The 14,159-nt window shown below is 48.1% G+C and overlaps 1 protein-coding gene across 1 annotated transcript; it reads right to left on the minus strand.

Annotated features, from left to right (window-relative positions):
- Positions 1-1,389: 1,389 nt before the first annotated feature.
- Positions 1,390-3,849, minus strand: LOC141933980 (mast cell protease 1A-like). The gene is made up of 5 exons (XM_074849133.1): positions 3,792-3,849; positions 3,241-3,394; positions 2,602-2,743; positions 2,224-2,484; positions 1,390-1,647 (listed from the first exon to the last, which is right to left on the minus strand). Exons 1-5 carry the CDS (start codon positions 3,847-3,849, stop codon positions 1,468-1,470), a joined length of 795 nt encoding a protein of 264 aa, XP_074705234.1. The 3' UTR covers positions 1,390-1,467.
- Positions 3,850-14,159: the final 10,310 nt, after the last annotated feature.

The raw sequence follows: 14,159 nt of genomic DNA on the forward strand, positions 1-14,159 counted from the left end.
GACCTTTCTCTGATGTATACATAGTTCAGTTTGAGCCTCAGCAGATAAAGTGTCAGCTACCTCTATAATCCAGTGAGTGAAGGTGGGAAACATGCTGTCAAAGAAGCCTTTAAATGTAGAAAAACTGGGCCAATGAGGAAGGGGTAAGCAGGGGTGGGCTTTTTATTTGGGAGAGGTAGCTAGTGGTAAAGGGGAAGAACGTGGGAGGGGAGATGAATATCAGGTGAAACAACTCATGTGTTGGGGGTTGTTCAGCACACCTGTCAAACAACCCTGCTCCTGATCAGTGGAGTTTGGAACAGGAGAAGAAACCTGTTGCTGTCATAATCATACTTGTGTCTGACACCTTCATGGTTGAGAGACCTGGTGTCTTTTCCTTGGATTTGTTGAGGGAACACCTAGGGGACAGGAAAGGCATTCTGACTTCCTAGTGAAGAACTCTCTTCTGCTGGCATCCTGTGGTACCTGAGATGCTCTGGACTACAACATGAACAGGGCTAGTAGATATGGTTTAGGGGCTCCACAAGATGCAGCTTCTGTACAGTAGGTGCTGCAAGCCAAGCTGAACATACCAGAACATCTCATGGAATTGTCCTTCTGAGTTTCAAAAATGGCTGAAATAGAAGTGTTTTAGGCTATCAGAGTCATTGTCATGGTTTGGGTGATACAACACAGGATGTACCATAGACCTTCAGGAGCAGCAGCTGCAGACAAGATGGAATAGCCTGGGACATGTAACAAGACCCTAAATTCCCAGGAAACATTATTGCCCCAATATACTTTCTGAGTAATAAGGAGAAGTAAGCATGCTCAAGGCATTTTTCATCTGAAAGATATTCTGCTTAGCATGTAGGGATTCATGTCATAGAATTGGCAACAGGATGTCAGAAATGTCTGCATCTCCCCCTTTTGGTGTCCCTGTGATGCCAAAGACAGCTTAGACCACTTGTCTAGAACTGGCAAAATTAATTCCTCTCTCCCTTCTGTTCAGTAACTTTCAGTGGACTCTTGTCCCTTGGATTTACTGATTATACTTTCTGTCATTAACAGCAGCTAAGGGAAATAACACAGAATAGCTTTCTTTTGTTTGGCATTCTGTACATTAAAGAACACAATATCCTCCTGGTATCGGCTCACTACCATAACACATTGCATTGAGCCTCCTCATTCTCACCCTCAGGAGTTCCATCTGTTCCCAAGAAGGCTGCACACACAAGCAGGTGTGAACATGCTTTTATTGGTGGCCAGAAAGCAAAGCAGGAGGTAGCACGCAGCAGTGGGAGGAGGGGTAATGTGAAACTGTGTGTACTTGGGATCTGTGTTTTTACCTTGCCATGGAGACATTCCTTAGGGCAGAAGCCTGTGCATATGCCATGAGAGCATCCCTGACTTCATTTCAGCTGCCCCTGGAAGCCTCTGAGCATCAGCAGATGTTTGATACATTGTGGAAATGGGACACTGAGCATTTTAGTCGGAGGAGGTAGAGTCAGGTAGGTCTTGAAGCGCAAACTTTCTCAGCTCTTCATGTATCCAGGGCCCAAAATAGAGGACTCTGGTAAATACTGTAGGGAAGATGCAGCATTTCCGTCCATAAGAAACAATGCCATGAGCCTTGCCATTGCAGACTAATGGGCCTCCAGAATCACCCTGTGAGGTAAAAGGAGTGGGAGGGGTCAGACATGTCAGAGCACAGCTCCCCCTGCCCTGAGGGAGAAACTGGCCCTCTTGTCTCCCTCTGTGTGAAGAACCTCCTCTTTGGACCATCTCCCTCCAGGCCCAGCTCCGCAGGGCTTGTAGCTGCCTTACTACTCCTCTAAGCCAATCTGTGAAGCAATTCAGGCCTGGAGGCCATCTGAGATTCAAAAACTGCCTTCACATCCCTGAAAAGAAGAATCTAGTCCTACTTTAGACACGTGGGAATATCTGAACCATCCCACTGTGTTGGGAGGAAATAACAAAGGGTTTGCACGAGATCTGCAGCCTGTGGGAGCAGTGGCTAGGATGGATAGAATATTGCCAGATAGGTGAAAAGGAACATGATGCTGACAGTTGGGGCAACTGCATGGTGGTCAGCACGTCAGCTTCAGACCTCCTGTGAGGAGCCTCAGCACATCATCCTGAAGCATCTGCTACATTGTAATCCCCTGCATCCCCCAGCTGAGAAGCAACCTGTCTGTCTAGTCCCAACCTCATCCCAAGCTTGGAGCCCAAATTAACACTTACCTTCCAAGTTGATTTTTTGCGATCATCATCACCAACACAGACCATAGACTGATGGTCGTAGCTGCTTTTAAAATATTTCTCACACTCTTCATTACTCTGCACCTTCAGGTTCACCTCCATCAGCACACTAGTCTCATTCTGTGTCTGTGATGTCCAGCCCCAGCCAGCCACTTCGCATGTAGTTCCTGGACCCACACTCTCATTGTGACTGGGCAAAGGGATATAACTCACTTCCTTAGTGAGCTTGGCCCTTGGGTTCAGCTGCCAAGTAGAGAGAACACAGGGTTAGAGCAGGGAAAGGAATGGGAACAAGTTCATGGAGCTGGGGAAGTGAGCAGGGGGAGATCTCTCAGGCAGCAAGGATATGTGTGGGTATACCTTCAGCAGCATGATGTCATTTACATGGTGGTTTTTTGAATAGTTGGGATGGATGACCCAGTGGTCAACGTGGAATTTCTGCTGGCTCCGTTCATTCTGACTTATGTTGTGAGCTCCCAGGGTCACAGCGATATTCACTTTCCTGCCAGGAAACACCAACATATTCCAGCAACACTGACCACAGCAACACAGCCCCCATGGCAGGTGGTTTGAGGGAGGTGGTGGTGGGATATGCCTCCCCAGAAATTAGTTCTCAGCAAGTTGCCCTCTGGAGCCTGGGCTCCTTCCACATTCAGCTGAGGGTTCCTTACCCCATGCTGACATAGCTCTGAGGTGTCCCATTCTGCAGACAAAAGGGGAGGAGGGAATGAGAGACACCAGCCTCTCTTCTCCAACAGCAGCTCTGACCCATGGGAGGAACCACAGATCAGGAGACCACTGCGGAGGTGTCCTGTTCCCAGGGGAACACTGCCCCTGGCAGACAATTCCTGCAACTCACAGGGCATGGCTCAGCTCACAGAGAGCCCTGCTGTGCCTGAGGAGACACAGAGTACTCTTTCAGCACAGACCAGGACTGCGGCTCTTTGTGAATGTGTGAGACTCAAAAAAATCACATGTACAAGAAAGACAGAGCCTTACGTTTCACCAGCCACACAGTGAGCTGCTGAGAGCACTGCATCTGGGCGAATCAGGAACCCTCCACACTGATAGTTCCCTGACACACTTCTAATTGATAAATAAGCCATGTAGGGCCTGGAGTGGGGCTTAGCTTCCCATCCGCCAATGATCCTTCCTGGAAGAGAGATGAGAAGTGTTAATATCGCACATGCCACTATTTCCCATCAAATTTGGAGCTGCATGAGGAGAGAGGGTCATCCTCCGGCATCATAGGCCAGTGATGCCAATAACTCTCCTTCCCTGGGCTGTCCAAAGCATTGCTTATGCCCAATGGAGAGAAAAGCGCACAACACTTCCTGGGGATGGCTGACCACACCTCCTCTGGATGTCTAAAATGCTCTCAAAGGGCACTACACTAGTACCTTTAATGCATCACTGGTTTCAGGCAGTCTGAGCTGAGAGATATGAGTAGAGCAGAGAGTAGAGATATGAGTAGGCAAGGCAGATTGCCTACTCAGTGCCCATTTCTGCCCTTGCCTGTCTTTGTCTAAATCCCATCTCTCTGTACTCACCAGCCCCAGCCCATGGGAGAAGGAGAGAAGCACTTGCGAGCAGAAGGAGAAGCAGCATCTTCCACCACTGCCCTGGAGAGCCAAAACCGTTGTGATGGCCAGGCAGGAGACAGGTACAGAATGGCAATCTATATATATGAAGTTTTGGGCTGAAACAGGAAACCTCATCAGCTTGTGTCATCTGCTGCTTCTATTCTTGGAAACCTCAGACTGTGGTTTGGTGAGGGGTTCATGTCACATTCTCTGTTTTTTGTCACCATCTCCTCCAAAATCTGGATAGCCCTAGGCTTGTACAGAGTACCCAGAGTACTCAGTACCCAGGCAGCAGTGAGAGGAGTGGGAAATCTCCTGTTGAGTGCATATCTCATTGGAGACCCTTGGCAAGAGCCTCCTTGGATCCTAGATGTGGGTTGTTTTTGTTTGGATTTTTTTTCTTTTTTTCCCTGTCCCCTGATAGGAACAGTGAGAGCTGAACAGGGTCAGGCAGAGGTCCTGGTTCTTATCAGAGCAGCTGACACCATCAGAGGTGCCCTTGGGATATCAGAAATCACCTGTCGGAGTAGCTAAGGCGCATGACCTACTGGAGACTCACAGCCTCGCACCAGTGTTCTAGATCATCAGACAAGTCCATGGTGATGAGGGAAGTCTGAGGTCATGCTGGGAAGTCAGTCCATGGGCCCAGGTCCAGGTCAGCAGGTTACATGGCCGGGCACAGGCACGGCTGAGACACAGCTGGAGCTGGAGCTCAGGTGGGGACCAGAGTCAGAGTCTCCTCTTCAAAGCAGATCCCATGCGAAGGGGAGCAGCCCTGGCTGAGGCCTCTCTGAAGTCCCCCCTGGGACGCTGGCCCCAGTGTTACCAGGGGGAAGGGACACAGCCCTCAGTTGCCCTGGCTCTAGGTTGACCATGAGCCCAGCCAGTCAAACCTCCAGGATGGGGAATGCACTTAAGGCACTGACACTGAGGATGGAGACTGGACAGCCTCTCTGGGCCACTGACTCCTTTGCTTCACAGTTCTCATGGTGAAAATGTTTTTTCTTACACACAGCCTGAACCTCTTTTATTTCATTATTTAGTTATTAATGCCTACCTGTTATCTTCCTGTCTCATGCTCCCACCATTTGCTGCTGAGAAAAGCCAGGTTCCATCTTCCTGGTGGTTGCTTGCAGATATCAGAAAGCTGCTCTTAGGTCCCCCACAAGCCCTCCCCTTCTGTCTGAACAAGTCCAGGTCCCTCAACCTCTCCTCACTGTGGACCCCTAAGGTACTGCACTTCTTACAGGCGTCCAGGGAGAGTATGGCCTATTAAGCACCACCACCACTCTCTCAGCGCGATCATCCAATCTGTTTATACCCATCCAGTTGTCCACCCACTCAGATCGTAACATCCTAAGCTAGACCGAAGAATATCCTGGGAGAGAGTGTCAAAAGCCTTGCTAAAGTCAGGGTAAATGACATCCACTGCTCTCCCCCATCCATAATGCCATAATTAGAGAAGGCAATCGTGTTGGTCAGGCCTGTTTTACCCTTGGTAAATGCTTATTAACTGTTCAGTCCCCTTCCTCTCCCCCATATGCCCTAACGTGCATTATAAGAAGAAGACTTGCTCCAAGACGTGCTTCAAGACTTTTTCCAGACTTCTTAGGAAAGGTCTGCTTCTCCTGTTGCCAGCTTTCACTTCCACCTTTTCATTCTTCCAGAACGTGCCAGCATGACATCTAATCGGGGTTAATCTGTTTCCTGGAAACTTTTTAACAGTCCAGTTTCCGTCCCATCGAGAGATAAAGCAGAAAGCTGCAAACCACTTTGGTTTCTGTGATGTGTGAGATTGTGTTATCAGATGAGCACAGACCCAAACTGAGGAGACATTCCAGACAAGACCAAGCTGCAGCACTGAATGATAAGAAACACTTGAGCAAACTCATACCCTCTTCAGTATTCTGACATTTCCAGCAAAGTGCTGATGTTCTCCGCAATTCCTCTCTTGGCTGGTAACTCAAACAACTGTAAAGTAAGAGATTGTCTTCCCAAGCAGGAAGATATGCTGCAAGGCTTGTGACCTCTTGAATGGGCCTGTGCAACCACACTACTGAGCACATGGGCTGGGGCGTGTCCGGGCCCTGCACGGTGGTGCCATTATACAAGTATATTTCTGTGCACCCAAGAATTTTTCTGTTCAAAATATCAGAAGGGTCAGAGTGGACATGTTTGTGTTGCAGCTTACCAGGGAAATGTTTCTGAAGGTGAACACTGAGCATGCGTACTGCCCCTCTTGGGATGTGTCAGGAGGCATATGGGAGGTGATTGAGACCTCAGTACCTGCTCAGACACTCACAGAGGACTGAGAGACACAAACCTGAGCTGCTCCATTTGCACCAACTACCTGGAGGCATCCCTGGAGCTGACTGTTCCAAGAATCACAGGGAAATCCCAGCTTGGAGGTACCTGGTTGAGTTGCTGTAAAGCACAGGCTGAGCATGCACCCATGCTTTGTGGGTGCTCAGAGGACCAGAACCTGGGCATGAAGTGGAAGTTAACTTTCATGAAAATGAAGACAAATCCTCTCTCCTTTGCCGTGAATGGAGTAGAGTGTACCAGAGGTAGATGGCGTTTAAAAGACTGAAGTTCAGCAAGGCGAATCCAGGCACATCCTTCCACTGCTGCAAATGAAATGAAAGGCAAGTGGTCATTGGAAGTACTGACTGAGGACAAGGCACCTTCAAAGCACTGCAGCTGATACACAGCAGAGGCAGAGGCGTCCTCCCCTGGTTGTGATCGGAAGGGAAAGTCTCACTCCTAATGCCTGAGTGGTGGAGCAGTCAGTAGCTTTGGCAGAGGGTGGAGGTGAGAGGCTGAGAAGACAGAGCTCTGAATGGGATTCCTGGTCCTGCTTCTCTTGGGCAAGTAGCCCTCCTGGCTTTTCACATACCGTTTTACCCTCTCCTGGCTGCAGCACAGTGCCTTTTAATCACTGAAACTCTACCAGTTTGTTCACAATTCTAAATTGTCCAGGCCTCTGCCTTTCCAGGGGCTGCAAGGGGTCTGGCTGCCCTACTCAGGACGAGGATGTGCATCCAGTTGTGCCCACAACAAACCCTTCACTGGAACATTGAATTCAAACTTCAGAGTCACAGAGCTGCAGCGATACCTTCATTTAAGGAAACCACAGGAGCCAGAAAATTAGGACACGTGTTCGACTCTCATTCCTTCTACAATGTGAGAGCTTGGCCAGGTGGCCTCCCAGGTTTCCACACCACACTAACTGGTAGGATTGGGGCTACATGGAGGAGAGAGAAGGGTCCCTCCACTATGTCTCTGTGCTTGGCTTTGCACTCTGTCTGAGAAGGGGGAGACTCTGTCTTTCAGCAGCAACACAACCAATGGCTAAGCTGAGAAGCCAGCTCTGACCTGTGGTTTGTCTCACATGACTTTCTCTTTAATTTAGGCCCCTTGAAGGCTGAGGAACCTTACTGCCTGCAGGCTGAAGGGACCTGCTATGGGATGCCAGGAGCAGAATTTTGGAATTGTAGAAAAGATACTATGGGATGTTTAAAGCAATGGTCAAAGGTGGGCAAAGGGATGGGACTACGATGGCCTAAGGAGAAACATTTGTGGGAAAGGGGGATAAAAGGAGCTGGTTGTGTATAAACAGGTGGCTGTCAGTGCAACTGTCTGGCTATGTCTTCTCATGAAACTCCATCTCTAATGATTTTAAGAATGAGTTGTCTAAGCCCCAAGCCCATGAGAAGAACAGGAACCGTGCTTCTGTCACAGCGCTGTGGGAACTGACAGAGCACATATACGTGCTACATGAGACTTTCTTCTGCCCCTCCCTTCCCCATCACTAGACCACAAGGTTTATTCAGACAGGCATCTTCTTCACCTCAGACATATTTACTTTTCCTGAAAGAATGTCAGCCTCTTCCTTTCATCATTTGCAATGATTTCCACAGCTTTTCACACTCTTATGGTGTTTGAACCCAAAGTGAGAGATCAAGCTCTATGTTGATTTTAACGTTTTTATGATTTCTGCCTGGATAAGAAAACAAGAAGGCACAAATTCAGTGTGAAACTTGAAGCACAATCATTCCTACAGGGCACAAGGGGAAGAACATGCTGATTCAATCTCTACAACCAAAAGAAGGCTGAAAGGATAGAAAAAATATGGAAAGGCTGGATCAACCTGAAGGTGGAAAAAATGCCATTTTGGGTTTGTGCCACTTTCTTACAACGTATGGCTCCATCCAGGAAAGACACAAGGGTTGTTTGTCCTGGTCACAAAATGTAAAACTTGAGAACTCCTCCAGACACAACTTAGCATGAGAATAGAAATACCTGCCTTATCTTGAAGATAAAGCCCAACCTTGTCAACTGAGCATGGGTCTTTCACAGGAAGCTGTTTGGTTTGCCAGTGCCTTTTTACCATTGCCTGGCTGCAGCAGGGTGTGCTTTAATTATTGAAACCCTACAGGAAGACCTGACTGCTCAGAGGTGGAAGATTGGTTAAAGATTGGTTAAAGATTAAAGTCTTGTCTGAGTGGGGAAGATTAAAAAGATTAAAGTCTTGTCTGAAAGTGGGGACCGTGAGTCCCAGTCCCCCTGTGGCTGGTGTGCCAGGAACTGGAGAGGCCAGCCAGCCAACCTGAGTAGGGTAAGAGACTTGTAAACCAGGTGTTGAAGTGGTCATAAGTTTGGGCTGGGTACCAGACATACCCAGAGTTCAAGAGCTGGCTACTGGAGGGACCAGCAGGACCAAGCCAACCACTGCAGAGACCACGAGGTCTGGCCGTCACCTGAGAGACCCGTCTGTGTGTGTGACTGCATGTGTGAGACAAGTGGAGATGGGAGGATCCAAGGGCCATCTGTTGTGTACGCTGAGTGTCTAAGGCTGGTTACTGGGGGGACACATCACACATGAATGTCTGTTGATGTGTCTGTCTGTGCAAGTGGGTCTGTGTCCCAACAGCTGGCGTGGAGTTGGGGGCCTCAGGGACTTGCCTGCACAGATGCCAGCAACTGGGAGACCTGGGATCCAGGGTGACTCCTGAGTCGACAGAGTGTCTAAGGCTGAGTGTCTTAGTGCTGCTGGGGGACCCCTGTGCCTAGGTGTGGGTGCTGGTGTGCGTGCAGGGTGTTTCTATCTATCTGCCTTCATCCATGTCCCTGGTGTGTATATGCAGTTGTGCCTGGGGTGCACATTTGTGTGTGCCTGGAAGGTCTCAGCCACACCAGGGAGATCTGGTGGGAGCTGCTGTAGCTGCTTCCCATAGAGCCCAGTTCAGACCTTACAGCAAGGTACCCTCTGGGTCACCAGCCCTTCAGACACTGCCACCTCCAGAAGCTCCCTCTGCTTTGGCATGAGAGGAAACAAACTTTGGGCATCCATTCAGAAGTGACAGTAAATTGGGCATTGCATGAAGTCTTCCATTTACTCCTCCCCTCATCTCACCTTAGCTGTCATCACTGACTTTTCATGGATTACTACTTGATCTGCTTTGCTCCTGCTTCAGATTCCTTCCACCAGCGCTCCCCAGTGAATTCCCTGTCCAGAGCAGCTGGGCAGGGTATTCCCCAGTTTCATCTGGGACACTTGTAGGCCAGTGCAGTGCAACTTCATTACATCAGGCTTGCAGGCTCTCTCAGACCTGGGAATTTTGGATCCAAAATCAGCACCACAGGGAGTGGTGCCATGCATGGATGCATCCCTGACCTTACAATGCTGCTGCCTGCTCCCAGCATTGTGGGAGAATTCGCCTGGGCATATTATCAGAATATAGGTGGAATAGTGGTCCAGGCCCTACTGAGGTTATGGACATCACCAGTCTGCCAGTCAGTCAGTCTGAGAGACTGGTTTACACATGCTGAGCTGCGTGTGTTTATCGGTACTTCAGCTAGGTGTGTTTAATCTGCATTGTCCTTAAAAATAAAGCTCTTCATCCAAGTCTGAGCTCCTAATATCATTTTAGACACTTCAAACTGAGTTGTCCACCTACCCCTGTGCTGCCATCACAGGGGAAGAGAGATGAACTGGCATCACAGTGGGAGATGATCTGGATCACAGGAATCACCCTGGAAATAATAATTTGTTTATTTTTCATTCTGAGTAGATATGAGGAAAAAAAATCTTGGTGATGATAGTTCAAAACCAGCCTGTCTGATCAAAGCCATGAACAACCTGTTGGATATTTGAAGTTGGCCCAGCCATGAGTGGGAGCTAGACCTTCAGAGGTCTGTTCCATCCATGGTTTGAAGCCATCATTCCAGTTTAAGCATCCTATACCTTCACCTTCTACACGATGTCCTAGAGCAGAGTGCAACAGTATTGCAGCAGAAGTGGGCTTTACAGTTTCTTCCCATTAAACATCTTGTTCAATTGTGGTTAAGCTCAAGATCAGTGAGGATGGTTAGGGAGAGGAGTATTTTGCAGTATGGGTGAGGTCAGAAGTTTATGGTTAGGTCTGTCTTGAGTCACAGATATTATCTGCATTATTTCTAGCTACTGAAGTCAAATGTAGATGAGGGAACTGAGCAAGTTACAGTTTCAGCTTTCTTTAGTGTTTCTTCATCAGAACCCTTTAATATGTGCTGCAAAAGACAGTGTTTCACCCAGCAAATGAAATGAAATGAAAAGGAGACAAAATCACACACGAGCATCTTGTGTCTCTTTCATGCACGCAGTATGAGCAACAAACAGGGGGACCCTGAAGCCATGATACAGCACGAGAACTATGACATCGTAGCTACCACAGAAACGTGGTGGGATGCCTCACACAACTGGAGTGCTGCAATCGATGGTTACAAGCTCTTCAGGAGGGATAGACAGGGAAGGAGAGGTGGTGGTGTGGCCCTGCATGTTAGAGAATGCTATGAGAGCTCAGAAATCAAGTATAGTGATAACGGGGTTGAGAGTGTTTGGATTAGGTTAAGGGCCAGTAAAGCAGATCTTGCGGCGGGAGTCTGCTATAGACCCCCCAACCAAAGCAGTGAGGGGGATGAAGCTTTCTATAAACAGTTGGGAGAAATCTTGCGGTCACCTGCCATTGTTCTTGTGGGGGACTTTAACCTCCTGGGTATCTGCTGGGATCACAACACAGCAGAGAGGCAACAATCCAGGAGGTTCCTGGAATGTGTGGAGGATAACTTCCTCACACAGCTGGTGAGTGAGCCGAGCAGGGAAGGTGCCCTCCTGGACCTGCTTCTTGTGAACAGGGAAGAGCTTGTGGGGGAGGTAAAGGTCGGAGGCCGTCTGGGGTGCAGTGATCATGAGATGATTGAGTTTTGGATCCTTGGAGAAACAAAGAGAGGGGTTAGTAAAACTGCCACCTTAGACTTCTGCAGGACAGACTTTGACCTGTTCAAAAGACTGATTAACAAAATCCCTTGGGAGGCTGCCCTGAAGGAAATGGGAGTCCAGGAAGGCTGGACATACTTCAAGAGAGAAGTCTTAAAGGCACAGGAGCGGGCTGTTCCCGTGTGCCGGAAAACAAGGAGGCGGGGAAGGAGACCGGCCTGGCTAAACAGGGACCTTTGGCTGGATCTCAAGAACAAAAGGAAAATCTTTGACCTTTTGAAGAGGGGGCAGGTCTTTCATGAAGACTATAAAGATGAAGTGAAGTTATGCAGGGAGAGCATTAGGAGAGCCAAAGCGCAGCTAGAGCTCAACCTGCCTGCAGCTGTTAAAGATAATAAAAAATGTTTCTATAAATTCATTAACAGCAAAAGGAGGATTAGGGAAAATCTCCCTCCTTTACTGGATGCAGAGGGAAACATGGTAACTAAGAATGAGGAAAAGGCTGAGGTGCTCAATGCCTACTTTGCCTCAGTCTTTAGCAGTGGAACTGGCTGTTCCCTGGACACCCAGCCTCATGAGCTAGAGGATGGGGAGGGGAAGCAGAATGAGGTCATCACAATTACAGAGGAAGTGGTCAGAGACCTGCTACACCACTTGGCTGCACACAAGTCTGTGGGACCGGATGGGTTACACCCAAGGGTGCTGAGGGAGTTGGCAGATGTGCTCGCCAAGTCACTTTCCATGATTTACCTGAAGTCATGGCTAACTGGGGAGTCCCATTGGACTGGAGGGTGGCAAATATGACACCCATGTACAAGAAAGGCAGAAAGGAGATCCAGGAAACTACAGACCTGTCAGTGTGACCTCGGTGCCAGGGAAGGTCATGGAGCAGGTCATCTCGAGTGCCTTTACAAGTCATATAAGGGACAACCAGGGGATCAGGCCTAGTCAGCATGGGTTAATGAAAGGCAGGTCCTGCCTGACAAAGCTGATCTCCTTCTATGACAAGATGACCGGACTATTGGATGAGGGAAAAGCTGTGGATATTGTCTACCTGGATTTTCAAAAACCATTTGACACAGTTCCCCATAGAATTCTCATAGAAAAACTGGCTGCCCATGGCCTGGATGAGTGAATGGTCTGCTGGGTCAAGCAGGATGGATGGTCCCAGAGAATGGTGGTCAGTGGAGCTAAATCCAGCTGGTGGCCAGTCACAAGTGGTGTTCCTCAGGGCTCAGTGTTGGGACCATTTCTGTTCAGCATTTTAATGATGATCTTGATAAGGACATAGAGTGTATCATCAGTAAGTTCACAGATGACACCAAGTTAAGCGGGACTGTCGATCTGCATGAGGATAGGGAGGCTCTACAGAGAGACTTGGATCGATGGACCAACGTGAACGGGATGAGCTTCAACAAGGCCAAGTGCCAGGTCCCGCCCTTGGGCCACAACAACCCCCTGCATGGCTACAGGCTTGGGGAGGTGTGGCTGGAGCTGTCTGGAAGAGAAGGATCTGGGGGTTCTAATTCACAAGCATCTGAACATGAGCTGGCAGTGTGCCCGGGTGGCCAAGAAAGCCAACAGCATCCTGGCTTGTATTAGAAATAGTGTGACCAGCAGGAGTAGGGAGGTGATAGTCCCCCTATACTCTGCACTGGTGAGGCCACACCTGGAGTGTTGTGTCCAGTTTTGGGCACCTCAATACAAGAGAGATCTCGAGGTGCTGAGTGAGTGCAGAGGAGGGCAACGAAGCTGATGAAGGGCCTGGAGAATAAATCCTGTGAGGAGAGATTGAAGGAGCTGGGACTGTTTAGTTTGAGGAGGAGAAGGCTGAGGGGAGACCTCATCACTCTCTACAACTACCTGAAAGGACATTGTAGAGAGGTTGGTGCTGGTCTCTTCTCACAGGAGATTAGTGACAGAACAAGAGGGAATGGCTTTAAACTGAGACAGGGGAGGTTTAGACTGGACATTAGGAAAAAGTTTTTCACAGAAAGAGTGGTCAGAGAGTGGAATAGGCTGCCCAGGGAGGTGGTGGACTCACCATCCCTGGATGTGTTTAAGGGTCATTTAGATGAGATGTTGGGGGATATGGTGTAGGGGAGAACTTTGTAGAGTAGGGCTCATGGTTGGAGTCGATCATCCCAAGGGTCTTTTCCAACCTGAATGATTCTGTGATTCTTTAGAGTGGGCAATCTGACTTGGCTCGTGGAGAGCACTTTTATTTCCAAATGCTCTTTCTTTCCTAAAAGTTGAAATCAAGAGTAAGGTTTCAGGTAATTCACAAAATTTTAGTTGTTCTTTAATTAAATACATCAACACAGGTGAATGAGGACTGAATAGGAAGATAGGCAGCTCTGGTCCAAGGCTGAACTTAACTAATGCAATAAAAAACCAAGGAGAAATTCCTGGGCATAACTCATTTGTTATATAACTAAACAACTTGTCTATTACTGTGCCAGGCTCACCAGTCAAAAAGTCTCTAATTTTTGATCCTTGAGAAGTTCAGACATAAACACAAAGCAATTGTTCCAGATGGTATGAAGTAAAAAGTTCTCAGCTTATGTACCAGAGATGATATTATAAAAAACTCTAACAATATGGGTGGAACAAAGAAATAAAGTCTACTCATCTTTTGTAATACCTAGTTCGGACTCTAAAAGAGAAGGAGACTGGAATAGGAATAATTCCCAAGAGGAAAAGGAGGAGTTCCCATAAAAAAATTCAGAAGGGTTAGTTTGTGGGCTTTCTCATTTGTTTCATAGACATTGCCACCCTGTCCCCTGACCTGAGAAGGTGGTAAGCATTGCGAAATATGCAGTCTTCTGCAAAGCCTGTATTCACATTAAATAAGAGAGAAAAAGAGGTTTCACAATGATTCCTTTGACGATGAATGAAACACAAAACTTCCACTGCAATGGGATGAAATTGAGCCTTTTTCTTCAAAAAGAAAGGTGAGAAATGTGGCCTTTGCTTGTTGTGAGGTGCCCACCAAGTTCACTGCTTTCCAGTTCTCTTTGACAACCCTTTCACTTCTTGTTTCAGTTCTCCCTTTCCACTGCTGTGAGTGACGCCTC

The sequence above is a fragment of the Strix aluco genome, chromosome 24 (assembly GCF_031877795.1).
Source record: "Strix aluco isolate bStrAlu1 chromosome 24, bStrAlu1.hap1, whole genome shotgun sequence".
Lineage (NCBI taxonomy): Eukaryota > Metazoa > Chordata > Aves > Strigiformes > Strigidae > Strix > Strix aluco.

What these genes read in the sequence shown, in the direction of transcription:
- LOC141933980 (XM_074849133.1), bottom strand. Translation starts at nt 3,849, where the DNA reads ATGCTGCTTCTCCTTCTGCTCGCAAGTGCTTCTCTCCTTCTCCCATGG. An exon ending in TCTCCCATGGGCTGGGGCTG is followed by an intron (nt 3,395 to 3,791) that starts GTGAGTACAGAG and finishes TCTCTCTTCCAG; the next exon opens with GAAGGATCATTGGCGGATGG. An exon ending in GCAAAAAATCAACTTGGAAG is followed by an intron (nt 1,648 to 2,223) that starts GTAAGTGTTAAT and finishes TTTACCTCACAG; the next exon opens with GGTGATTCTGGAGGCCCATT.